This window comes from Zophobas morio, unplaced genomic scaffold, assembly GCF_036711695.1.
Source record: "Zophobas morio isolate AGI-343-1 ecotype UQ-CSIRO unplaced genomic scaffold, CSIRO_AGI_Zmor_V1 ptg000021l, whole genome shotgun sequence".
Classification (NCBI taxonomy): Eukaryota; Metazoa; Arthropoda; class Insecta; order Coleoptera; family Tenebrionidae; genus Zophobas; species Zophobas morio.
In genome coordinates this window covers 12,209,478-12,236,794 of record NW_026972126.1, presented here as the reverse complement: position 1 = coordinate 12,236,794, position 27,317 = coordinate 12,209,478, and the positions used below count along the sequence as shown (strand labels likewise).

At 33.5% G+C, this 27,317-nt stretch overlaps 1 protein-coding gene across 1 annotated transcript in view; it reads right to left on the bottom strand.

Moving 5' to 3' along the window:
• Positions 1-26,958, bottom strand: part of LOC135132265 (mucin-2-like) — an 85,266-nt gene extending 58,308 nt beyond the window's left edge. The window contains exon 1 of the mRNA XM_064060296.1: positions 26,743-26,958. Coding sequence (XP_063916366.1) covers positions 26,743-26,809 — 67 coding nt within the window. The 5' untranslated portion in view covers positions 26,810-26,958. The remainder of the gene's footprint in view (positions 1-26,742) is intronic.
• Positions 26,959-27,317: the final 359 nt, after the last annotated feature.

Below are 27,317 nucleotides of genomic sequence, written 5' to 3'. Positions count from 1 at the left end.
AAAAATAGTTGTATGTTACGCCTTGTATAGATGAAAATAAGTTTAATATATATGCTACTTAAATAATAATTAATCGAGTAACGCGCACACAAGTGAGGTATCACTTGTAAAACTTTTCAAAAATTAATATGCAACACTACAAATAGCCGTTGAAACATTCGCAGCAGACTTTAATTGCCATTTATTGCTTCATTTAAAATAATTATTCATGCAACAAGTGTTCAAATTTGCTAATCATAGACAAAAGCACGCTGAAACCAAACTCAGAATTTTACAAGAGTTAATGCAATGTTTTTTCTTCACGCCGAGGTTGCAAAATGTCTGAAAACTGTCATCGTGATTTGACTTCGTCTAAATTTAGTTCATCTGTAATGTAAGCGTATGCGGTTATTATGTCATGTTTGACATTTTACCACCTGACAAGGAACAAATTCAGTTTCATTTATTTATTGTTTTTATAGTCTTCCGGGAGGTATTCGTAGGTAGTACTCTATATATCAGAAACTTAATCACCCTGACATAGAATAAAGCGTTCGTTAATCCCTTGATACATTTTTGCTTGAAAAGTCTCGATGGTGGACTCCAGAATAACCTCGAAGGCGGCGATCCCGAATCCTCTAGAAGAACGCATGTGGTTTCAATAGAGACCACCGTCATAAGTTGGAATTATTTACCCAGGCCGATTTTAACACCCGTGAATCGTGACAGTACTAACAACCAATCTACTCCTTGTAACAGTTTAATTAAAAGTAGTACAAGAAAAAACACTAGTCATTTTGCATGTTTCGAGTATGTAAAATGCAACATACATCTCAAGGATGTTATTAGTAATTTCGGTTACAATGTGCTATCAGATTTAGTGAGAGGATGAACTTTAGATATAAATAAACACCTTCGCTTATAACTGTCCTTTGTTATTTCGCACAGATATTGCAACTTCCATGTCATAATCGCAACATCTTCTTTCACCAAAATGGGGCTACAACCTTTGAAAAAATAAATAACTATCAGAATGAACTCATCTGTAATGATTTTTAAAAATAAATCTGTAATTATTTATAGAATAGAATCTTCTGTTTTTTTTTTTTGGTATTACAACTACGTTAAATTATAAAATTCCGCAGTAATCAGTCCAGTAGTTTTGGGAATAAGTTATATTAGGAACTGTAGAGAACAACATCAACAGTGATATTGCTGTCATTTATTACAAATAACTAAGACGTAAGACGAGACGAGAATTGAGGCCACGAAAGGCGCTAGCTCATATTCGTACTCACTATCATTACTATCCCATCTAATCGTTTATGGGTCAAGATCTACTCGATAGTACAGACGCACACCAGTCATCTCCCTCTTAATCAACCGCAACAAATTTAAGCTTCACACACACACTCTCATGCATACCATGGCTACGGCGAATGGCAATTATTATTTAGAAAGGGTATTAGTGAAAGTACCTCGGCTTAAATCTCGCCATCCATAGGTACCGATTAAAGAAAGTACCTGCCCACCACGACCATACTTGTGAAATATCATTCATTACCGCGACTTCCTGTTCCTCCACATTCGTCCACCCGGCGATTACGTACTACCGCGCACCACGACACATCAATGGGAGCCAAATCTGCGCTCAACGCGGACATATTTACCCCGTTCAATAGTAATGGCGCAAGCTGTGTCAGAGGCACAGATTTCGGCCGAGCACCAAGCCGCGTCAATGGGACCAAGTCGGGTCGGCCGCGCGGCGGCCGGGCTTTTTGCGCGCTCGTCGCTGGATGAGAATCCTACTGGCCTACTTCCTAGATCGTGTGGCGCGCCGCTAAACAGTGGTCGTAATGACTCATTGAGTCTGATGTATCCGATTACACCGGCTCGCGGTGGATTACAGTTACAAAGCCTGCAGCCCGCGATTGTCGCGTAGCGCTGGGCGCGGAAGAATCTGTCACGTCCTGGCGCGTCGCCGCACGCTTAGTCTTATTATTATTATTATTATTTCTTTTTTTCGGCTAATCGCACCAGAGGAACGGAGTTATAAATACTAGAGGAGGAATTCACCTCAATTTAATATATAACACCATTGGCGCATGAAGGTTTTATAATTTGATAGTATTGGGCCCATAATAGGTATTGTTGTTTTGAGGCAACAGATACCTTGTCTATCATCTTCGGGTTGCAAAACCACTGAGGATTTCATATTGTTAGCTGTATTGGTTGAAGGTTTTACACTTTATTGGCATTGGGCCCGTTGCAGTCCCCTGTGGCACGCAGAGTCCGCGTTGCCTCACGGATGCGGTGCGTTGCGAGAGTGGACGTTACGCAAAATGGACACCGAGGATTTATAATTATTGGTTTCATCGAAGATGTTTTTGCGTAAGCGGAGCTAGGAAAAAATCCCGCGATTGTCGGCTGAGTGCGCAATTATTGGCTAATGAGCGTGAAGCTGCGAGCACGGCTCATTTCAGGTGAATAGGAACGTTTAGACGCCCATGAATTATTCATACCGGATTTTGAATTTAGTGGATTGTCGCGTTTGGCACTTTGACCGTGCTGCAGTGGCTCGGGGGTTTGATTGACGGCTCAAAATTTGCTTGGCAGTTTTGCAACTGTTGGTTTAATTTACCAACAAGTTACTTGTTAAACGAAAGATAAACACATTTATTAGCCGGGATGGTTGCGGTTCAATGATCTGGCGCTTGAAAAAAGATAAACAATGATGTCGAAACAGTTTGTGTGAATGAAGAGTGTTATTAGTTTGCATACATAATGTAGTGAGTGGTGGGCCAAAAAATTTAACACTGGCTATTATAGTTTCAAATGAATGGATTTTTTTTATGAGTTATTATACAAATAACTAATCATGTAGTGGTTAGAGAAGGAGATAAATCAACATTTGTTTGTCACCTTATGATATGTTTGAATATTTTTATCGATTATTAAATCATAAAAAAATGTAGAATTGTTGTCCTGTTAATCTCTGACAGAACTATCAGTCATGAAATGGGTGATGCACAATGGGAAAAATATTCGACTGTCGAAGGCATTATTGACGTTGTTTTTCTACGCTTGTTTAACGCAACTATATTTCCAATGGTTTTTTAACACCATTTTTTTAACTTAGATGTAAAAATTGTACTGTCAGATGCGTTAGTGATCGAATAGAAAAAACCAGAAACTGTAATATATACAGCAAGCGTAAAGTGGGCTATGTTTTTAAAACGTCTGTCAAACGTAACAGTACTACCAGATGTGATAACTGTATTCTAAAAATTTAAGTTTAGCCCTCTAATTTTCTCCTGCAACATATATGTATTTTGTCTGTGTGATTAAGATAATAACTACTAAAATAAAATATGAATGGATGATATAGACTCATAATATTTTTACGTTGATCGGTAAATAAAAATGGGCATGGGTAAAACTCAACAATGTATTTCTTAGTAACTTGAATTTACACGACACAGCGATTATGTACAAAATAATTCCGGCGCAACTTGACTGGTTTCTCTCAACATTCGCTGGACTCGACTCGACTGAAAATAATCGTTCCCGAAGGTGGTCTCTATTTAAAACTCTGCATATAGAGGTTCCGTGATCGAGGTCTTTCTGGAACATCGCGACTTTCGCTTCCAGGCTTTTCTTTAGCGAACGCCGCCCGGCCGCTGTCACCGACGATGAATCACCAATCATCGCCGCACATACTAGAAAACCCAAAATCAATGTTTAACAGTCAATATTTTTTCGAGGTTCATGGAGAGATCTTTTTGAATTCTCTGATGTAATATAGATACTTTAATATTTTCAAACATTAATAATAATTTAATATTTGCAATAAAATTTTGCATTTAATTATTATTTTCCTGTACCTATAATAAATTTCTCTTATATCTTTCCTATCCATTAAAGTTTCTTAAAATGTCTTGATCACCCTTTTTTGTGAAAATTTTCCACTTATTCGATTACAATAATTGTCAGAGATTTAGATATGTCAGTTATCTCGAAAATTTTAGATATCAGAAGCTACATACTAAATCTGGGGCTGAAAACAACAAAATTTCTAGAATCTACGGTTTTTCTGGAACATTTACCTTGAATTTGAAGGATTTCTGAGTCCAAAAAATTGTTTACGATCTATAGAAGCCATGAATCTCTGGAACACTGAAATCCCTAGTGTTCAATTTCTCTGGAATATCTAGCTAGAATCCTAAAATATGTAGGATATCTCTAGAATCTCTGTGGTAATTCATAGTGTCACTAATACTAGAATTTATAGAATTTTTAGGTCTCTAAAATCTCAAGAATCTCAACTACTACAAATATGTACAGGAGCTCGGCTATTTCTAGGACATAAAGAGCACTGAAATCTTTAAATCTCTAAAACTTTTGGATTGTCTAGAATTTCTACACTTTTCAGAATCTCTAATCTCAGTTCGTCTTGTTCTCGGTCCAATCTATGGAGTTTCTAGAATTTCCAAGGACTTAATAATCTCTACAATCTCAAAGATCCCCAAGATCTCTGGAATCTTTGCATCTAGTGAAGGAAATATTTTGTGAAATTAGTATTCAAAAAAAAGGGCACCTCTACGTTTTGTCCTAATTCTGTACAATCTTGCATAACCTAAGAATATTTGTATATCTGGAATCTCTGAATCTCAAAAATTTCTGTCCCATCGTTGAAATTTCTACAATCCCTAAAATCTGTGAAATCTTTGAATATTAGGACTTACTGGAATAATAATAATCCTAAGAATAAGTTCTCAAGGATATATGCAGATGTCATTTGAATTTTATGTATCTTTGGCATCGCTGGAAACTATGAAATTCCTAGAAACTAAATTTTTTCTTGAATTTCTACCTAGAATGGCTGAAATATATACAATTTCATGGATTTCTATGGGACGATTTTGCCTTTTTTCACAAGAAGAAACTTAAATCATGTTTAGAATTTTAAATTTTTGTAGACAAATATGGATTCTGCAAGCTCCGCCTCTCGATCTAACAACAAATGAAAAATTCATCACGATTGAGATCAAGACAGTTGGGTGGGACTTATCTTTTGGCTTTCTTTTTTATTTAATACATTTAGTTTTCTTTGAACAACATGATTATTTAAAAACTTGTTTCGCATGGTAATTTCTCGTAGACAAATAGGGATTTTGCAATTAAGCTCCACCCCGCAGCTTACGGTGAATAAAAAAATTCATCACGATTGAGATAGGGCGGATGGGCGGGGCTTATATTTTGTCATTTTTTGTTTATATACGTAGTCATCTTTTCACAAGAAGAAACTTAAATCATGTTTAGAATGGTAAATTTTTGTAGACAAATATGGATTTTGCAATTAAGCTCCGCCTTTCGATCTGACAACGAATGAAAATACATCACGTTTGAAATCAAGATAGATGGATAGATAGAACTTATCTTTTGGCTTTATTGCTTACTTAATACATTTAGTTTTCCTTGAACAACATGATTACTTAAGAACTTGTTTCACGTGGTAATTTCTTGTAGAAAAATAGGGATTTTGCAATTAAGCTCCGCCCCGCAGTTTACGACGACTACAAAAATTCATCACGATTGAGAGAGGGCGGGTGAGCGCGGCTTATATTTTGCCGTTTTTTCTTAATATGTGTAGTCTTCTTTCCAGAAGAAGAAACTTAAATCATGCTTAGAATGGTAAATTTTTGTAGGCAAATGTGGATTTTGTAATTAAGCTCCGCCTCTTGCTCTGACAACGAATGAAAAATTCATCACGATTGAGATCGAGACAGATGGGTGGAACTTATTTTGTGGCTTTCTTTTATACTTAATACAACTAGTTTTCTTTGAACAACATGATTACTTAAGAACTTATTTTACATGGTAATTTCTCGTAGAAAAATAGGGATTTTGCATTTAAGCTCCGCCCCGCAGCTTACGACGACTAAAAAAATTCATCACGATTGAGATAGGGCGGGTGGGTGGGGCTTATATTTTGGCGTTTTTTCTTAATATGTGTAGTCTTCTTTTCGCAAGAAGAAACTTAAATCATGCTTAGAATGGTAAATTTTTGTAGGCAAAGGTGGATTTTGTAATTAAGCTCCGCCTCTTGCTCTGACAACGAATGGAAAATTCATCACGACTGATATCGAGACAGATGGGTGGGACTTATCTTTTGGCTTTCTTTTTTACTTAATACCTTTATATTTCTTTGCACAACATAATTACTTAAGAACTTGCTTCACATGGTAATTTCTTGTAGAAAAATAGGAATTTTGCAGTTAAGTTCCGCCCCGTAGCTTACGATGAATAAAATGAATTCATCACGATTGAGATAGGGCGGGTGGGTGGGGCTTATATTTTGCCGTTTTTTCTTTATATACGTAGTCATCTTTTCACAAGAAGAAACTTAAAGCATGTTCACAATGGTAAATTTTTGTAGACAAATATGGATATTATAATTAAGCTCCGCCTCTCGATGTAATAACGAATGAAAAATTCATCACGATTGAAATCAAGACAAATGGGTGGGACTTATCTTTTGGCTTTCTTTTTTACTTAATACATTTAGTTTTCTTTGAACAACATCAATACTTAAGAATTTGTTTCACATGGTAATTTGTCGTAGAAAAATAGGGAGTTTGCAATTAAGCTCCGCTCCGCAGCTTACGAAGAACAAAAAAATTCTTGGGATTTCTAGGACCTTGAAAATTTCGAGAATATTTAGGGTTCTTGGGATCTTTAAAATTTTAAAGATTTCTGTACCACGAAATTTTCTACCATCTTTAGAAACTATGAATCTCTGGGGCAGTGAAGTCCTCTACTAATCTCTAGGATTTCTATAAATTTTTTAAATTTTAATCTGTAATTTTGTAATGACATTTAATAGCATTATTTAATTATTCTAATCACGTAAGTGGAAAATTTTAACAAAAAAAAAGGCGATTAGGACATTTTAAGAAACATTATTAGACAGGGAAGAGATTTTTAAGGTATAAGCGGTAACTGCAATAGGCCGGTCATCCGGGTTTGGCTGATGAAGGGATAATAAACCCGAAACCGGTACCAACAACAAAAATAAAATAATGAACAGAAAAGTTTTATTTTTATTTACGACATGTTTTTAGTGAGTTTTTCCATACACTTTTTTATGACGTCATCGACATTTCAACAAAAACACATGTATCAATTTGCACTTCGCTGTTTAAAGATCACGAAGAAGTTTCGTACTTCACCAATATTTTGCACAATAATAATAATTAACAAGCGAATGAAAAAGAATTAGGGGCAATTTTTGAATGGGGTGCCGCAGGGATCCGTCGTTGCACCACTGCTGTTTAAATTTATACCGCCGATATAGAAAATTATAATGTCCCCGCTTATCACATACGTGGATAACAACAAGCTACATAATATTTTTGGTGCATTAAATACCAGTCTGTGATCATTAAAAGATGAAGATGGATATAATACAATATAAATAATCCAAAACAAATATAGTTTATGCAAATTTATGTAATCATTGGGGAAAACATGACACAGCAAATGGCTCCAATTCCCAGGTAGAAAACTCGTATTTGTCATTTGCATTTCATAACAAATCTAGTTTTCTACCTGCAAACTTGAACCATTTGAGAATTGTGCTCCTTTTTTAGCGAAAACCTCATAAATCTACATAAACCACTCAGCGATTATTTCATCAGTGTTTTCAGAATGTTTAATGTGGTTTATTTATCCTCTCCATAAAAATGATGACGTGATCTCCGTGGTCTGGATTATATTTTAGAACTGTTTTTTGTTTTAGTTTTCTGTTTACTTGATCTGACACCAATTTTAGAGCACTGTAACGTTAAAATAATTTTACACTATACATTTTAAATTGAAAAAACTAGAAAAACTGTTTGGAATCTGCCACATAAAACAACAATTCCTTAAAAGCGTTTTAGAGATAAACATATACACATAACATTAAATTAGGCTCAGCATGTAAAAACAACCAAGTCGGAGTCATCCGTTTTAGAGTGGCAGAGTGTTGAATAGCAAGGACACTTGGAGCATTTTCGTCGTCTTAAATGCCAAAATTATTTGCATGCACTTTTTAACGGTGTTTAAAATATGTCAAATAGTTTTAAAACTATCGCCAGCGACGTGTCCCCATTTGATATGCAAATACAAAATTTAACCTACGGTCATGTCCCAAGTCTTTGTTGTCCAGAAAGGAAGTATTTCCATATTTTTAATTCTAACTGTACGCGTAGTTGTTGGGAACGCATTGCAGTCTGCTTTGTCTTTTACAACTTCCTTGTATTTGAATATTTACAAAGTATGTGTTACGTTAGCGTTGTTTTACACTCAGTGTTTTATACTGTACTTGTTACACAGAAAATTGTATATATTTTTATTGCATAGAATGACAATTAAGAAAAACTGAGTGATCATTCTAAAACAAACTTAAAATCATTGTAATGTCACAGACGATGAGCAATGTCAAAAGAAAGTCAAATTAAATCGATGATTTGAGCTCTTTTGTCAAGATACCAGATCAAGACGTTACGAATTACTAGCGCCTATTTTCTCCCGGTTCATTACGGTTGTATTTTCTTTCACTTCAAGCGATGTTTAAATTTCTCGTTTATAAAATGCTTGCCTGACGAGATTATTTCCAGTTATATGGTAATTCGTTGTTGTAATGGCATCTAAAAATGGAAAATAAACGTCCCTAATTAAATTATGTCTGACAACTGCAAAACTCTTTCTAGGGTTTTAGTTTAGTGCTCTTGGTTTTAAAATCGTCATTGTTGTTAACGCACATGGACAGAATTATATTACAATCACTTTAAAACGTAACACTTGATTTAAAAAATCAGTAAATCATGACTCATGCCTAATCAACATAATCAGGTAATGTCTTGTTACAACAAATGAATAACAATAGCAAAAGTATAGAAACACGTATTTAGCTTGAAATCGTTGGTTAAACGAGCTTTTTCTTTTAAAATCGAATCATTCATTTTACGCAAACAAAAAATAAAACAAAAACGAAAATTATGCAAAAATAACTAATTCCTAATTTCTCTGATTAAATCCAGGAGCGACCAAAACAATACGCAGCTCGAGAAAAAATATTAATAAGGGTCACACTATGGTGATTTCAATGCCGGATCAAGGTGTACACCGTGAAGTTGAGAAACACGATCCAATTATAAATTTTTTAAGAAAGCATCGGATTAAAGCATATTTTTGCAAATTCCGCTGTCGTCACAAAAACTGTAAAATAACTAGAATGTTTATTTTGAAACTGTCGGAAATCAGGCCGCACAGCTCTATTTAACATTTCGATTTATGTAAGACCAAAAATGTAAATTCGATGTCACTCCCTAACTTTCTAAGCAGACAAAATGAACCCATGTGAAATATTATTGTAAAATCGTCGCAATGTAACAAACGCGACCGAGAGGACGTAATATTTATATAAAAGTGCGACGTTCGAAAAAAATTAGTTCGTGAGTACTCTCAATGCAAAAACTTCCCACAAAATATTAAGTAACGCAATGGGAAGAAGAAAGCTTTGTTTTTCGAGTCACACTCGTTATGGTATCATCATTTTAAACAAATTAGAACGATTTTTATATCATGCGAATAAGTTTAATGACTTATTCTTGCATAATCGAAAATCTTGAGGCGGACCGCGATAGGCCTAACAATAATCTCACACGATTAGCATAATTGCCAGCCGAATTCCGGAAATATTTGTGACATACTCGATTACAATAATGTAGCCTCGGATTTATACTTTCTAAAATATTGAACGTTCTGCTTAAACGTGCTGAAAAAATTATAATTACCGGAACAGTGACGGACAAAGTGGCTTTGTAGACAACAACGAGATTTCACCCTTATGACGGCTTTTTGTCGGACATTGGCTAAGAGAAACTTATTGCCTGCTACCGGCCGGACAAAGAGAAATTACGAAATCTTATTGCTTGTTAATAACAAAGAAACAAAACTGAAAGTGCGGACCTTGAAAAATCCGTCAACCCTCGCAGTGGCGTGGCGTGACTTGTTGCGAAGGGAACCGATATAAATAATAGTCTTATATTTTAACATAAATGTTAATGCTATAACAATAATAATATAAAAGATAGGACCACGCCAAACGAATTTTTAAAGCTAAATAAATCACAGCGGTTAAAGTTCTATTCGATATGAACATTAATCTATTAAGTAATTTTTATTTTAGTATTTCATAGCCAATTCAAACCATTTTTTTGTCCTCGTACTGCCAAACCACTTTATTTTTATTATCACTTCGATGTTCAAGTGAAGCCCATTTTATAACTAGTGCAATAAATGTCGCATTTCACAATCAAAACGACGAAAAAGTGAATTCTTCGCAGACCAGATTTAGCAATTCACTTACATACATCCCATTTATTTGATAATACAACAAGCATGGATGGATTTTTATTCCTTCTATAGCAACCGTTTCGTACGCAACCTGGCACTTATTCGAATGAAGTTAAACTAATTAAAATATCTGAATAATGTTTGCAGTTTTGTACAAGAAACTCCTACTCGTTATTTGGTTTTTGATGCGGTTTTACCTGGATCCAATGTTAACAATTGGACAATTTTCACACTTCGGTACGTTTGTTGCATAAATAACGAATTTAGTCTCAAAGTGCTCTATTGTGGTGATCTACTAAATGAACTGTTTATTTGTATTACGTGGGATTTTTCCTCCTTGAGTACTGGTGTGTGAAAAACTTTATTTTCTGCACAAAAAAGAATTTTGTTTGGAAATTAAACTTATAAATAAAATGTTGTTTTTTTACACAGTTTGTCACTCTGCGTCCATTTTGTTACCAAAATTTATTTTCTAATAGTGTACATTGATTAAATACATATAGATAGACCCATGCTATTGTTTGGAGCGAACAGGCCAACGGCCGGCGAATAAGAGATGGCGCACCAACAGTCGGCCGTCAAACGCCGGCGAAAAGCTTGGACACCAATCGCGCGCGTAGATAACCCAAATCGCAGCAACAATACATTTAATAAAGCTACCACTCGACAGAGGGCGACGAAAACAATGTGTAAAAATCTCATAGTAACCATTTATATAATTTGCAACGTTGCCAGATGAGCCTAGCACAACTTTGCCGTTATTTCTAGTCGATTAGATTTTATTTCGTTTAAAAGTTTCTGGTGAATAAATGGAATTATTATAATGAATAAACAATACAAACAAATTATTACTTGTTATTTTAAATACTTGTTAGTGTTGATGAAAACATAAATGGTAATTAAAGTTATTCTAAATACGGTCCGGTCCGGTAGCTCAAATTTTACAGTACGAGTGATATGTTTCAGGACGAGTAGGTAGCCGAGTCTTTAATTTCGAAACGAGTACTGCGAAAAGAGTTACCGGACGTATGTTGTTATGTATTTTATTTCATACTGTCAACATACTTTTTTATTCGATAATATTATTATTATTTTGAGAAAAAAATCCAAATCGAGTCACTTTTTCTGACATCGTTAGCAACCGCTCTTTGGTAAATGTTTTAATTTGTTTATTCGTGCAAATCAGCATCATATGTTTAAACACATAATAGTACTTATAACACTTTACAGGACTTATTGTTTTGTATAATCCGACTCGATGGACGAATGTTTTGTGCAACTCGGCTCGTCCTACCAGTATTTTTTGTAATCTGGTTGATACGACAATGTGATACCGAATTGTACTTTGATATTGCTCCAAGGACCTTTGTTTTCTTGCGTGCGAGATAATAGACAGCGTTCGGTTTCGATGTTTAATACAGGACGGTTACAGAAGTACTAAATTTACATTTGTATTTACAATAACAGGTAAAGCAAAAGAGACCCAAAAGGGTCAGTGGCCGCTTCCGGAAATGGAACACTTGTCCTTTTTGGCTCAATTTTATCGGACTTGTCCGTTTTTTTGATTTTACCGGAATCGTTCGATCCAGTAAAACGTCAAACTTGACATAGTATAAAGTAAAATAAATAAATTTTATTCAATTTTGACATGTAAACAAACGTTTATTTTGCCGTCAGTAGGCCACTAAAGCTTTGGTTTATCCGGTAGCACCATAAAATTTTTAAACCGCTAGCGAAATAAAATTTTTATTTTGCTGTTTTAAAACCATGCTTACCATTTCTGTAATTTCTCCAATGCCTTGCTGCTCTTTCCATCTAAGGAACTTTTGATACACTTTCTGATTTGCTCTTTTTTGGGAGCAAGTTTTGCCGTTGGAATCTTGCATGATTTTGCAATTTTTCGATAATTTTAGTTTGTTTAAAATAAACAAACACCGTCGCCAGAGTCACATACTACACACACACACCTGATATTGTAACCTAAATTCTACGCATATAAAACTTTTATTTGGTCGCTGTCAATTCTGACGTTTCTCGAATGTGAACTTTGAATCACCAATTTTTTCACAATTTGGGACTTGGGGTTGTCAAAATTGAATAAAAGTTTGTATTACACTCGCGGTTAAAATGAATGTGTAACTCGTGGTCTTAAGGCGCTCGCGGCATGCGCCGCTCTCGCCTTAAACTGGCCGCTCATTAAACATTCACTTTAACCGCTTGTATAATAAATAACTATTATGATGTAAATACAATTAAGTATATCGATAATTCGCTACTGAAAATTTATTGAAATATAATTTGTGTTAAAAAAAGATTTTTGTGGTTTTATGGTTTATTAACATAATTTACTTATTTGAAATTAAATATTTTTAATACATAGCACAAGTTCTTGATATTCTTTATTTTTATTCCAAGTAATAATTGTGTTTCCTTTAGTTTTAATCAAGAAAATTTTTCGGTTATTATCTAACATACTTTTGTACATTAAGAAACTCCATTCCACGTCACAGGACGTTACAGGACAATATTTAAATAAATAAAGAAGTCGTTTTATGTGTTTTAAAATTCACTCTGATTTCCGGACTTTAGACTTTTTGGTGTTTCACTTCGGCACAAGAACTAGTCGTATCTCAAAGAAAACAAACAGTGGAATATACCGTATTGTACCTATATTTCATAGTAAAAATGTCTAAATTTTTTTATGAAGAGACAGACTGTTCTAGGAAACTTTACTAAATCTTTTCATTTACGAGCTATTGAAAGTCCGCCGGTCTCACTGATACTTCTTACTTGGCTCCTACGAATGAAGCGAAAAATGCACAGATTGAAAACATAGTAAATGGGGTAGTATGTATGCGTGATATGTCGTTAGACATTAGGTATTTTGCAAATAAAATTTATTTCATTGAAAACAGAAACAATAAAAAACATATCTGTACAAGTTTGGAATCGATATGGCCAGTTGTTTAGAATATGCAAATATGCTTTTGTTCGTATTTACAATTATTACGAAACAGGTTATCAAATAATCTATTTTCACATGGCGAGACTTTCAAGCGGCCGAAGAATTAAAAACCATAAATTTTCATTGAAGAAACAAACTCTTCCAAGAAAATTACCAAATCTTTTAGTTTACGCACCATTGGACGAGCACTCCTTAAAACGGTCAGTATACCTAATCGCATTATTCCATTGATACCTACCTACCGAAAACGTTGCCAGATGAGCCTAACACAAATTTGCGGATATTTCTCGTCAACCAGATATTATTTCATTTAGAAGTTTCTGGTAAATAAATGGGATTATTGTAATGAACACATAAAACAAATAAATTGTGATTATTATTTGTTGTTTTAACCCATTAGACGCTTATAGGCTTATAAGCATACTTTTCTTGAAAAATCGGTAATAAATTCAGTGAAACATCTTTGTGCCTTAATTCCTATTGGTAAACTGGGATTTTGAATAGAGGTCGCAGGAAAATTTTGTATGGTTTTATGGTTTATTTACATAATTTTCTTATTTACAATGAATGTTTTTGATATATAATACAAGTTCTTGATATTATTTATTTTAATTACATTTAATAAACCATAAAACCACAAACATCTTTTTTTAACACAAATTATATTTCAATAAATTTTCAGTAGCGAATTATTATCGATACACTTAATTGTATTTACATCATAAAATTTATTTATTTTACTTCATACTATGTCAAGTTTGACGTTTTACTGGATCGAACTATTCCGGTAAAATCAAAAAAACGGACAAGTCCGATAAAATTGAGCCAAAAAGGACAAGTGTTCCATTTCCGGAAGCGGCCACTGACCCTTTTGGGTCTCTTTTGCTTTACCTGTTATTGTAAATACAAATGTAAATTTAGTACTTCTGTAACCGTCCTGTATTAAACATCGAAACCGAACGCTGTCTATTATCTCGCACGCAAGAAAACAAAGGTCCTTGGAGCAATATCAAAGTACAATTCGGTATCACATTGTCGTATCAACCAGATTACAAAAAATACTGGTAGGACGAGCCGAGTTGCACAAACATTGGTCCTTCGAGACGGATTGCACAAAACATTCGTCCATCGAGTCGGATTATACAAAACAATAAGTCCTGTAAAGTGTTATAAGTACTATGTGTTTAAACATATGATGCTGATTTGCACGAATAAACAAATTAAAACATTTACCAAAGAGCGGTTGCTAACGATGTCAGAAAAAGTGACTCGATTTGGATTTTTTCTCAAAATAATAATAATATTATCGAATAAAAAAGTATGTTGACAGTATGAAATAAAATACATAACAACATACGTCCGGTAACTCTTTTCGCAGTACTCGTTTCGAAATTAAAGACTCGGCTACCTACTCGTCCTGAAACATATCACTCGTACTGTAAAATTTGAGCTACCGGACCGGACCGTATTTAGAATAACTTTAATTACCATTTATGTTTTCATCAACACTAACAAGTATTTAAAATAACAAGTAATAATTTGTTTGTATTGTTTATTCATTATAATAATTCCATTTATTCACCAGAAACTTTTAAACGAAATAAAATCTAATCGACTAGAAATAACGGCAAAGTTGTGCTAGGCTCATCTGGCAACGTTGCAAATTATATAAATGGTTACTATGAGATTTTTACACATTGTTTTCGTCGCCCTCTGTCGAGTGGTAGCTTTATTAAATGTATTGTTGCTGCGATTTGGGTTATCTACGCGCGCGATTGGTGTCCAAGCTTTTCGCCGGCGTTTGACGGCCGACTGTTGGTGCGCCATCTCTTGTTCGCCGGCCGTTGGCCTGTTCGCTCCAAACAATAGCATGGGTCTATCTATATGTATTTAATCAATGTAGTGTATAAATATACAGTACGTCCCCAGATTGTATTTACAGAGGAAAAATAATGTATTTGTGGTTTTATAAAAAAAAAAAAATATCAAAGGAATAATCCTGTAATCCTGTAATTAAAACTACAATATCGAGAGAGAAACAAAAAACACGATCAAAGGCAGCAATGAATTTTTGAAAGTTTGTCTTTGATCGTTGTATTTTCAACTCAAACTTTTAAATTGGCGGTAATCTGACAAGAAAAAAGTCTATCAAAGACAAATCTTCAAAAATCCGTGTCTCGTTCGTGATTTTTATTGCTCTCTTGGTGTCTTGGTATAAACATAAAAATAAATAATAACAGTTTTTTTAATTAAATTGTTAGGATAAAAAGTGATTTATTTTAAAAAATCTGCATAAGTTAAAAATATAGATTACATACAGGTGTCCCAATACTTTGGTAACAATAAGCTGACGCAGTGAAAAAAATGTTTGAATAATATGTAATAAAAGTCATTTAGGGCTAAAATTAATCTCAAACATACGGAGAATTTGGCTGAAAGCTACCCCTTATAGTTATATTTTTTTAAACGTATGACCATATACAGGGTGAGTCACTAATGTGCGGTCCTCGATATCTAATTAATTATTATTATTAGAGATAGAAAAATAGTTAGGCATAGTTCTTTCAACAGGACACCTATATATTTTTATGTTTTCTCATTAGCCTCTTTCTAGGTTTTATAACCATTGTTTATTTTTAAATTTCCAGTGCAACGTTGCGAGATTATTCCAATGAAGGAATAAATAAGGCTACACGTTTTGTTGTGGCACCAATTATTTTAAATTTTAATATACAGAGGGTTTATAAAAGAATCTAAAACTTTATAATCTTCAAATACCGATAATTCAGCTTCTTTCAAATAGAACACCCTGTACTTTATTACTGTATGTTCTTCTATTTTTAGTTCCAATTCTTCTAATACTAAAGAAAAAAGAAAAAAGACAAAAACAGAATAAAATGCAGTAATAAAATTCAGGGTGTTATATTTATAAAAATTGAAATATCGATATTTGAAAATTGTAATAATTATTTTTTTTATAAACACTCTGTACAAGAAGGTTCAATTTTATTTATACTACAACAAAGTTCTTTATTTATCCCTCCACCCTCCCTGAACCCTTCCATTGGTAAAAAATTTCAAGAAAATTAGTTGTAAAGCCTAAGAAGAAGTCAACTAAAATATGTAAAATATATAGGATGTTTTATTTAAAAAAAAACTATAAAAAGTTCTGCGTTACGCTTTAAGAACAGAATACTCTATATAATTAAAAATAAATAAAATATAGTCAGTCCTCAGTGAACTGTATAAATTTGATTTTCAACTTTTTTCTATTTCTAATAATTAATGAGATACAGAAGAAGGCGCGTTTAGTGACACACCCTGTATATTTTTATAAATTTATTAAAGTTCGGCTTTATTCAAGAAGAAGAAAAATTAAATATGAAGCAAACGGTGGTCAATATATTTTTATTTTTATGTGAAACAACAGTCGTATTTAAAAATTCTCATCTTCGCCATATTTAAAAATGGCGACCTGTAATTTTGAACATTTTTAGATACTAAAAAAAAGTGAAGAGTATTTTAGTTTATTTATGGAGGGCAATGAAATATACCGTGAGAACAATACAAACACGATCAAACGCAGCCAGCATTTTTTTATTTATTTATCGAATTGTTTTTGAATAAACTAAAATTTTTGTTTCGATTTTTTTGCAGTAAAACATTGGCAATGTGATCGCAATTATTCATTTTTGGATTTATTTATCACATTACGTTTCGAAATCTATTCAATCATATAAATAATGGCAATTCCAATAGTTCTATTTTTATTTAATCAATGTCTTTTTAAATTTCTTGAAAACTAAAATTTGGTTTTAACTTGAAAAATGTCAAATCATTTATGTTTTTAGTTTGTTTCGACTACTCGATCGTTGCCAATTCTTTGTCAAAGCAAAATGTAGCCCCGCCCACCCGCCCTATCTCAATTGTGATGATTTTTTTATTCGGCGTGAGCCAAGGAGGTGGAGCTGAATAGAAAAATCCTTATTTCTCCACGAGAAATAAAAAACTAAGTGAAGACTACCATTTTGAATATGCTTTAAGTTTTTTGTTCTGAAAAAACGACTACATATATGAAGAAAAAAAGGCAAAATATAAGCCCCGCCCACCCACCCTCTCTCAATTGTGATAATTTTTTTTAATTGTCGCGAGCCAAGGGGACGGAACTTAATTGCAAAATCCTTATTATTTCTCTACAAGAAATTACCATGTTTTTGAGTATCAAGGGCGTTTAGTGACACACCCTGTATATTTTTATAAATTTATTAAAGTTCGGCCTTATTCAAGAAGAAGGAAAATTAAATATGAAGCAAACGGTGGTCAATATATTTTTATTTTTATGTGAAAATTCTCATCATCGTCATATTTAAAAATGGCGACCTGTAGTTTTGAACATTTTTAGTTAATAAAAAAAAGTGAAGAGTATTTTAGTTTATTTATGGAGGGCAATGAAATATACCGTGAGAGCAATAAACACGATCAAAGGCAGCCATGGATTTTTGAAGATTTTTCTTTGATGTAGATTCCCATAATATTGAAAAAGACAAACTTTCAAAAATCCATGACTGTCTTTGACCGTGTTTTTGTTGCTCTTTCGAAACAAACTGTCAGTTTTTTCACATTTTTCAAATGGAACAGACTGTATATTATAACCTTTTTGAGTTTATCCTAAAACATTTCCTTCGATAGCAAATTTATTGAGATTTGGATTAGCAGAGATAAGTTCAAAAACGTAGTAAGATACAGGTGCTCCATTTAAAAATGTTTGTCAATTGTAGTTCTAAATGTGTTGTTAGAATGTGTGAACTTTGTTTAATACCCCGTAATTTTCAGCCGCCAGGTCATTGTAACACCCTGTATATGTAATCCAGAACATGTACAGATTGATAATAATCAAAGAATAATTAATCTAAAAAGGTCACAAATATTTACACTTGAAGGTGATGGTAACCTTTCAGTATCAATTAAAAGCTTCATTTTCCTCTGATTAAACTCATAATAAATGTTCTACTATAGTACAGCGCTTTCAATTTACCACTTGTCCAAGAAAAGTTAATTTTGTTTACAATCGCACTATAATGACTTAAAGCAATTTCATAACATTATACTACGAATTTCCATTGGAATGTTTTCATTACGTCAAACCATCGTGTATGGAATCTCCCAAAATTTATTTAATAGAATGTGGTTCATTTGTTTTTAATCGAGACGTGATAAAAGCTAAGTTTAATAATATGTTGCACAATAGATACTACTTGCATAGAAGTTTTTTTTCTCAAACTGTCCACATATCTTTAAACTTAGTCCTTATAAATAAGAAGTTACCACCTTAAAAAAAATCCTGGCACACCCGGTACACCACAAAACGCATTATTAATCTCATAATTAGTGCATAATGAGTTGTGTTATTTCTTCTATCATGTAATAAAAACGTCTCATGGCCATTTTAATCACATTAAAATGGTATTTGATAAAGTTCACACGTTCTTATTTATGTTAAAGAATGAAACGTCACGTATGCCGGGTGTTCCATATTTTGTTTCACTCTTGTTAACTTTAATGCGATTACCGCCTCCGCGCTATGCCCCCAACTTTCTATTTTTACCTAAATAAAACACTAGCAATTTTTTCTTGTCATTCTTTGTGAATGTTACGCAATTTTTTTAATTTCAAGACTTGTCATAATAGGGTAGTTTATGAATAAAATATGCGTTAGCTTTGGACTGACGTGACACGAACAACATGTAAAAACTCCGCGATCTGCGCACCAGGAAAACATAATAATTAAAACTGTTCACGTTCCGAAATATTACAATTTTTAAACGACATAATTATAACCCATACAAAAAAGCGTGCAGTAGTCAGGTCTGGTGGACGCGGTGGCCCGTGGTTCCCTTGCCGGCAGTATCGAACTTTTTTGGCCGAAACCGGTCCTTTACTAGGTTGACAACACTTTCAATTAAACCGGAAGTGTTCCGTATGCACCTGCTCGTAGTACAGTTAGTCCAACGTTAAATGTCTGCAGACATTGAATTTTCTTCAATTCTGATCGACGTAGTAAATCACGTTACGCCACCGATGGAATTACAGGAAGTAAGCAGCGTCTTGAAGACATCGTCTTGCGGATTTCAGCGAAAGTTCCATAACTTATAAGAGTTTAGATTTTATGCAACCAGCGGCCATCTTCAATTCGTATGGGTGTGGGACGGGATTAGTGACCTTGTGGATGTAATGTGAGCATATAAATAGGATAAAAATCTCTCGGGGAGTGTCAATAACACGTTGGTGACAACGTGGTATGTTTCAGTATTATGGAAATGCAAGGGACAAATGGTGGTTATGTAAAGACAGGTGACGCAAGCCGCTGATTGTTTTTTGAAAAGTCTGTAGTCAGGAAAATAACGTTTTATATAGCTAATAATGACGACATTTTTGTTAAATCGCCCGAATCGTATCCTTCCTAATTGGAGAATTTTGTGATGCACAAACACTGAGATTGATGTCCTTGATTTTTGTCCATGGCCTACTGATACAACTTTCAATCCGTATTAACATTTTTGTTTTTTGTGGTTGTTAGCGCCATAGTTACTATATTTCACGGTTGACATTTGCGGATTAATCAAATACCAGCTATCGAAGCTTATTGGAATGGTATTGTCAAAGAGTTTTTTGGTAGCTCGTAAATGTTACAGAAGGCAAAAAGTGGTCATAAATCATGAGCGCTTGCCCAACGTTTCGAAAAATTATTTATTAATCTTCAGAGATCACTCGATTTCCGTAAATGGGTAAATTTCTGTCGTGAGATCAATTAACTTTCCTTTCCTCCGTAACGAAATCAGTTTCGTCAACTGACATTTCAAGAAAGTGTCACTATAATGAAATAGTTTTTTTTTTACTATTACTATGATAAATTTTGTATTGATCTAATTGACATTTAATAAATGATTGTCTAAAAAAAAAGTGTGATCGAAGTCCGCTGTGAAAAAATTTCAAATATTTGCGGGTGAAATTTCTCCAGAACGGATGACGACGTTGATTACTTACATAAGTTCTGTTTATTTGGACGCCCTCTCTGCTACCTACATACGCACACTCATACTTTCCGATTCGCAAATTAAGTCTTTAGTGGTGAAACGTACTGCATTTATAAATATTTAATTTATGAAGGATACAAATTGTTGTCACAACTTCTAAGAATGTCATTTTTGTCGTCTTTAATCTCACCGTAAGAATGTAAATATATCAGTTCGTTGATTTATGGTTATATATGCATAGGTAGTGCAGACATAAAGTTACTGTTCTTGTAAATGAATTCTTTATGCAAACCCAAGCAATGATGTTTTGTTGCACTAAATGACAATTTAAATTTTTAATACCAGAATAACGTATTTTTTCGTGTTATGTGATTTAATTCTCATTTATCACTGAGAAATATTTTTAGGTCTCATTGATACACATTATAATTAACAACACTCACACTCGATAGAGGCAAAATATTTTCCTTCAAGTAAGAACCTAAAAAATAAAATGCGGCACACTCAGTCATTATAAATGTCATAATTAGACTATTCCTAAATTTTATAAGATGATTTCTGTTGTTGTATATAGTTAACAATTAGTCAAGGCAAGGACGTCGAGATTGATCACTCTAACCTGAAGGGGGGAAAGTTGATACCATTTCGATGAAATGTGATTGTGAACCAAAGTGGCAATTATGAACTCTGTCACGTGTATTAAATTTTTGCGTCAGACATAATGATAGTATTTATTAACTCTAACCATTTAACATTGTATTGTCGAATTAATTTTTAATTTATTATTTGTGCTTGACGAGTGAGAATTACTGTATAAATAAGATTTGAATCTAAGCTGTAATTTACATTGTTACTTACTTACTAAAATTTTATTTTAATTTGAAATTATTAGCCGTTGCCAATTCTTTAGTCACCCCGAATTTCGGAACAAACAGATATATGAATTTTGCACAATTAGTCTTAAAATACTGGTCATTTGGTACTACAATTTTAATTTTATTTTTGAAAATTCCTTTAAAAAATATTTTTTCTTGAAAATTATTTTTTTTATTTATTTATTAAATTGTTTTTGAATAAACTTAAATTTTTGTAGTAAAACATTGGCAATGTGATCGCAATTATTCATTTTTGTATTTATTTATCAGATTACGTTTCGAGATCTATTAAACACATAATTAAATCATGGCAATTCTAATAGTTCGATTTTTATTTAATTAATGTCTTTTTAAATTTCTTGAAAACTAAAAACATGTTTTTAATTTCCTGTAAAGAAATACGTATTTTGAAGTTAAGCTCCACCCCCTTTGTTTACGACGAATAAAAAAAATCATCAGAATTGAGATGGGGCGGGTGGGCGGGGCTTATATTTTGCCTTTTTTTTTCTTAATATACATAGTCCTCTTTTCACAACAAGAAACTTAGAACATGGTACATTTTTGCAAGGAAATATGGATTTTGCAATTATGGGGCGGAGCCTAATCGCAAAATCGATATTTCCTTATACAAATTTTCCATTTTAAACATGTTTTAAGTTTCATGTTGTGAGAAGAAGTCTACACATATTAAAACAAAAAGGCAAATTGAAAGCCCGCCCACCCACCCTATCTCAATTGTGATGATATTTTTATTCGCCGTGAACCAAGAGGCGTAGCTTAACTGCAAAATACTGATTTCTTTACAACAAATTAAAAACATGTTTTTGAGTATCGTGTTGTTCAAAGAATACTACGAATATTAAGAAAAAAAGGCAAACTATGTACCCCGCCCACCCACCCCATCTCAATTGTGATTTTTTTTTTATTTCATTACTATTTAAATCAGGGTATGTGTGGGGCTTAATCTTTGTTGAAATTTATTTTTAAAATAATGGTGTTGGCATTGCAGCTATTTGACACTTTATTTGACAGTTATTTGTCCGGGTAAAACTGGAACTCGTTGGTGTTGCCAACATTATTTTTTTTACATTAAATTTCAAAGACGACTTTTTATTAAACGATATAGTATTGGACTATATTTATTCAAAGTAGTTTATTTGTCTTTGCCAAAAACTTGCTGCCGTCACCCCCAAAATTTTCTAAAATCAATGCTATTTGAAATTCTCAGGAAACCATGTTTCTGTGTGCATGTAATTTTTCTATTCGTTCCTGTTTTTCTAGAATTATTTATACGGAGTAAATAAAAAAAATATGAAGCAATTTATTTCATTGATTAAAATTAAAAAGTCTGACCTTTTTTTCCAGAAATTCTAGTCGCTATTAAGTCCAATATCATCGAAAAAAAAGTTGTCAAGAAGACCATGAAATTTATGTTTAAAACAATGGTGTTGGCATATTTAACATTTCATTGGACAATTATTTGTCAGTCTGAAACCGGAAAGCTCCCTCTCGGCTTACGACGAATAAAAAAAATCATCAGAATTGAGATAGGGCGGGTGGGCGGGGCTTATAGTTTGTCTTTTTTTTCTTAATATACATAGTCATCTTTTCACAACAAGAAATTTAGAACATGGTTAAAATGGTACATTTTTACAAGGAAATATGGATTTTGCAATTATGGGGCGGAGCCTAATTTTAAACAAGTGTTAAGTTTAATGTTGTGAAAAGAAGTCTACACAGGCAAAATGTAAGCCCGCCCACCCGCCCTATCTCAATTGTGATGATCTTATTTTATTCGCCGTGAACCAAGGGAGCAGAGCTTAACTGCAAAATACTTATTTCTTTATAAGCAATTGAAAACATGTTTTTGAGTATTGTGTTGTTCAAAGAATACTACGCATGTTAACAAAAAAAAGGCAAAATATAAAACATCAAAATTGGGATAGGCCGGGTGGGCGGGGCTTATATTTTGCCTTTTTTTTCTCAATATACATAGCCATCTTTCACAACAAAAAACTTAGAACAAGTTTAAGTTTAATGTTGTGAAAAGAAGTCTACACATATTAAAACAAAAAGGCAAAATGTAAGCCCCGCCCACCCGCCCCGTCTCAATTCTGATGATTTTCTTTATTCTTATAAGCGGAGGGGCGGACCTTAATTGTAAAATCCTTACTTTTCTACAAGAAATTACCATGTGAAATACATAATTTCAAATCATTTATATATTTAATTAGTTTCGGTTATTTCGACTGTTACCAATTCTTTAGGACCCTGAACTCCTGAATAAACAGATATGTGACTTACTATAATTTATTTTCATTAATAAAAATTCCATTAAAAAAAGGAGGAATTTTTCTTGAAAATTCATCTTTTTTATTTATTTATCGAATTATTTTTGAATAAACTTAAATATTTGTTTCGATTTTTTTGTAGTCAAACATTGGCGATTCTAATAGCAATGTGATCGCAATTATTCATTGTTGTATTTATGTATCATATTACGCTTCGAAATCTATAGTCAATAGTCCGATTTTTATTCCATTAATGTCTTTTTAAATTTCTTAAAACTAAATTTTGGTTCTCATCTGAAAAATTTCAAATCATTATGTTTTTAATTGTTTCGGTTACTTCGATCGTTGCCAATTTTTAGCCACTCAACACTCATTTTCGAACAAACAGATATAGGAATTTTCATAATTAATCACAATATTGGTCATTTTGCACCTATTGGTACAAAACTTGTATTTTTTGTTTATTAAAATTTGGTTATAAATCACATATTTTTTTATTTCGTCCTTTCTTCATTTATATATTTATGGAATTATTTTTAAATCAACTTGATCATTATTCATGCTTTACTATTTTATTCAAATTGATGTTCTATTTTTATATTACTTTATATCTATCTGGACGTCTTTTAGATTAGTTTATCCACGAAATCAAATACACATAAAAAGAATATAGTCATTACGTGTAACAGTGCTGGATAGAACAACAATAATAGTAAATTTAGCAATTACAATAAAAATTAGTTCCATAACAGTGCCGCTTTTATTGTTAAACTAAACCACATAGATAATTACATAACACTACTAATTGTAAAACGAAGCGGATAATCACGTAATTAAACCGCGCATCATTGCCTCTTACAACCAGTTACTCCTCTCGAACCAGTAATCGATCATAATCTATCAGAACAAATAGGAAAAAATGCAAATCTACTTTTAATTTCAAGCAATTTTTAATACGAGTATGAAGAACCCTAATTGCAGCAACAGATGTTCAGTAGCCATTTTAGCAGATATATCTTTGTCTCTCGCTTCAAAGCAACCTGTACACTTAGAAAAAATGTAATACATTGTTGCTTCAAAGAATTACCGTTAAAACATTAAACTGCTATCAGAAATAATTTATAAGTTGTTTAAATATTTTTCTCCGAAGAAGTAGAACATTTTTTCAGTGAACATGATCATGTGAAGACCACATTACTAAAAACATTAACTTTCGATTTAAAAGTAGAGTGACTGTCGTAAAAAATTGTTAGTCTTTGAAATCGACGGCTGTTAATTACAATATTAACATTGAAATTTCCAAACGAAACTTTTTAAGCACTTGAACATAAATTAAGCTCATTTACATGCGCAAGCTAACTTTGAATATTCATTTGGAAGGTATTTCTTTGCTCTAGTTTCAACAACCAATGATTTTTCCCATTTTCGCGTCCAAAGCTGTGGATTAGGTATTATAAATCCGTCCTGTTTGATGTTGTGCGAAAGCATCCAACTGCAAAATTTTGCACACGCCGATTAAACAGACATAAACGCTTTTTTCTGGAAGTTTAACTTCGAATTAATTAAAGCAAACATACGTCTATTAACTACCGTTAAAGACTTATTAAGCCCGACAATATCCTGACATTCAATATCCTGCTTTCAGAACACATTGACGTTATTTGCTCACGTTTTGAAATAACTCCAGTTTTGCGAACGCCAAATACCTGTCTTAGTAAGTCAGCCACTTAAACAGTTGACACACAACTTTGTCAAACGCACAAAAAGCCGGTTATCTTGTAAAAACCATATGTTAGTTTAGCCACTTGATGCGACACTCCTCTTTAATTCCTCGAAAAGAATTTTTGTGTGCGGAGATGCCACCTCCTCCACAGCCCACTTAAAATTTTTGCATGATTTATTCATTTGTTTTGGTGATTGAAGTCACCCTTGTCAATGAACGGCCTTGACTCTGAGCAACGAAAACGACGATCTTTTAGTAAATTTGTGACATCATTTCCAAAATAAACCGATGTTTTTAGCTTCTGCATTTATAATTGCGCAAGTCATAATTATAAGTGACTGGAAATGAGGTGCAATGAGTAAAATATTCATTTCGAAATATGTTGTCGAATCTTAATCAGCTGCGCGAAAATGGATTATAATTGCGTTTTTGGCGTCTTGACCAAGGGAATAAGTTAAGTTTCCACGAAATTAATAATAATATGTTATAGGTTTTGCGTCCTCGGGGCGCGTTAATGCCAGTTACAGTTTTTGCTGTCAAATTGATCTAAAATGGCACCTACACAGGTAAAATAAATGGCTTTGAGTCCACTGAAGGCGTGAAACAGTTTCAGTTTATCGACTCTGTAATAACAATTAAAATAAAACTCGGACTATTTTTAATCGTTGTTGAAATGTTTAGTTTACTAAGAAAATCCTAAAAGGAGGTTACAGCGACTGCGGCGTACTTAAATTGCAACGTTATTGGCATATTTACAATAATTATTATACAGAATGCATTTCTGCTTCACAGGTTTTCATCGTCGGAGACTGACGTCACGGAAGCCCCAATTCGGAACACTATATTTGTACTTAATTTAAATATAATTGCGACGCGTATTAAACGTTACGGTAAGTCTTCCTCAAGCACATCGAGCATCTGATTTACTTCGAAAGACTGTAATTTTAACAAACCGTCATTTCTACTGTTTTTTCTCTCACAGCACGAACCCAAAAACTCTTTCCGTTGAAGTGTGGGCGCATTTAAAAAAGCCGTGTGTCCAATTTTACACAGAATCGACAAGATCTGAATAATAAAAATCCACGAACTGTAAAGACTGCACGCTTCAATTCTTTCACTTTTTTCTGTAAACATTACAACATGTCCATCTCAATTATTGTCCGCTTGTTCAGGCATTGTTGTCAGAAAGTCAATATTTTTACATAACTGAAATAAAAAGAACAGGTGTTGTGTAACGCGAACGGTACCCGATAATACCGAAAATGTCTTATCCAAAGAATGAGCCAAATTATTCATAGTTTTGTTTATAAGAGTCCGTTTTACAAACACAGTTGCGCGAGTACAGTTCGATGGAGCGTTTCGCAATTTTGTAAAAATCGACCACTTTTACATAATCCAGTTCTGAAATGTCAAAGGAAAGTCGATCCTCCGACTGGAGCAGCGCAAGGGTTGCCACTAGGTCCGCACTTACCTTCACTATAGAAAAGAACTAGCGTGAAAAACACTAGGGTGACACTCCTCCCCCTCGGCTGTAACATTTTCACTCCGCGGAAAAATCACTATTTTGGGACACTGTGTGGATCCGGGCACTGGTGAGATGTCACTTTGGAAAATTACAAATCACTTGAATTTTCGCATATTTTCCCGCTCGCTGTTGCGCTCAAGTCACTCACTTTAACGGCGCGGAGTCTTGCTGAACACTGAAGAAATAAGTAACTGTCTTCGGCTCTCTGCTAACACACGCTCACCTGTATTATTGAAAAGGCTCGGAGGTAGAAAGCTGGCGGTAATCAAGTATGTGTGTACAATTTGGGTAAGATACGAGGGAATTTCGGACGAAAAGTCGAGGAAATTTGGGTCAGCAACGGCGAAGAGGAAAATTCTGCTCACAGAGGAGTTCGTTGTGGGTGTGCTAAGAGTTTCTAAAACGTGCCAAGACGAAATTGCATAATGACCAACGTGGTCTTGACAATACTTACTTTCTAGTAGTGGCAAAAACCGCATGAGAATTTGTGCAATATGGCAGTCGGAGGTGCTGGAAAGCCG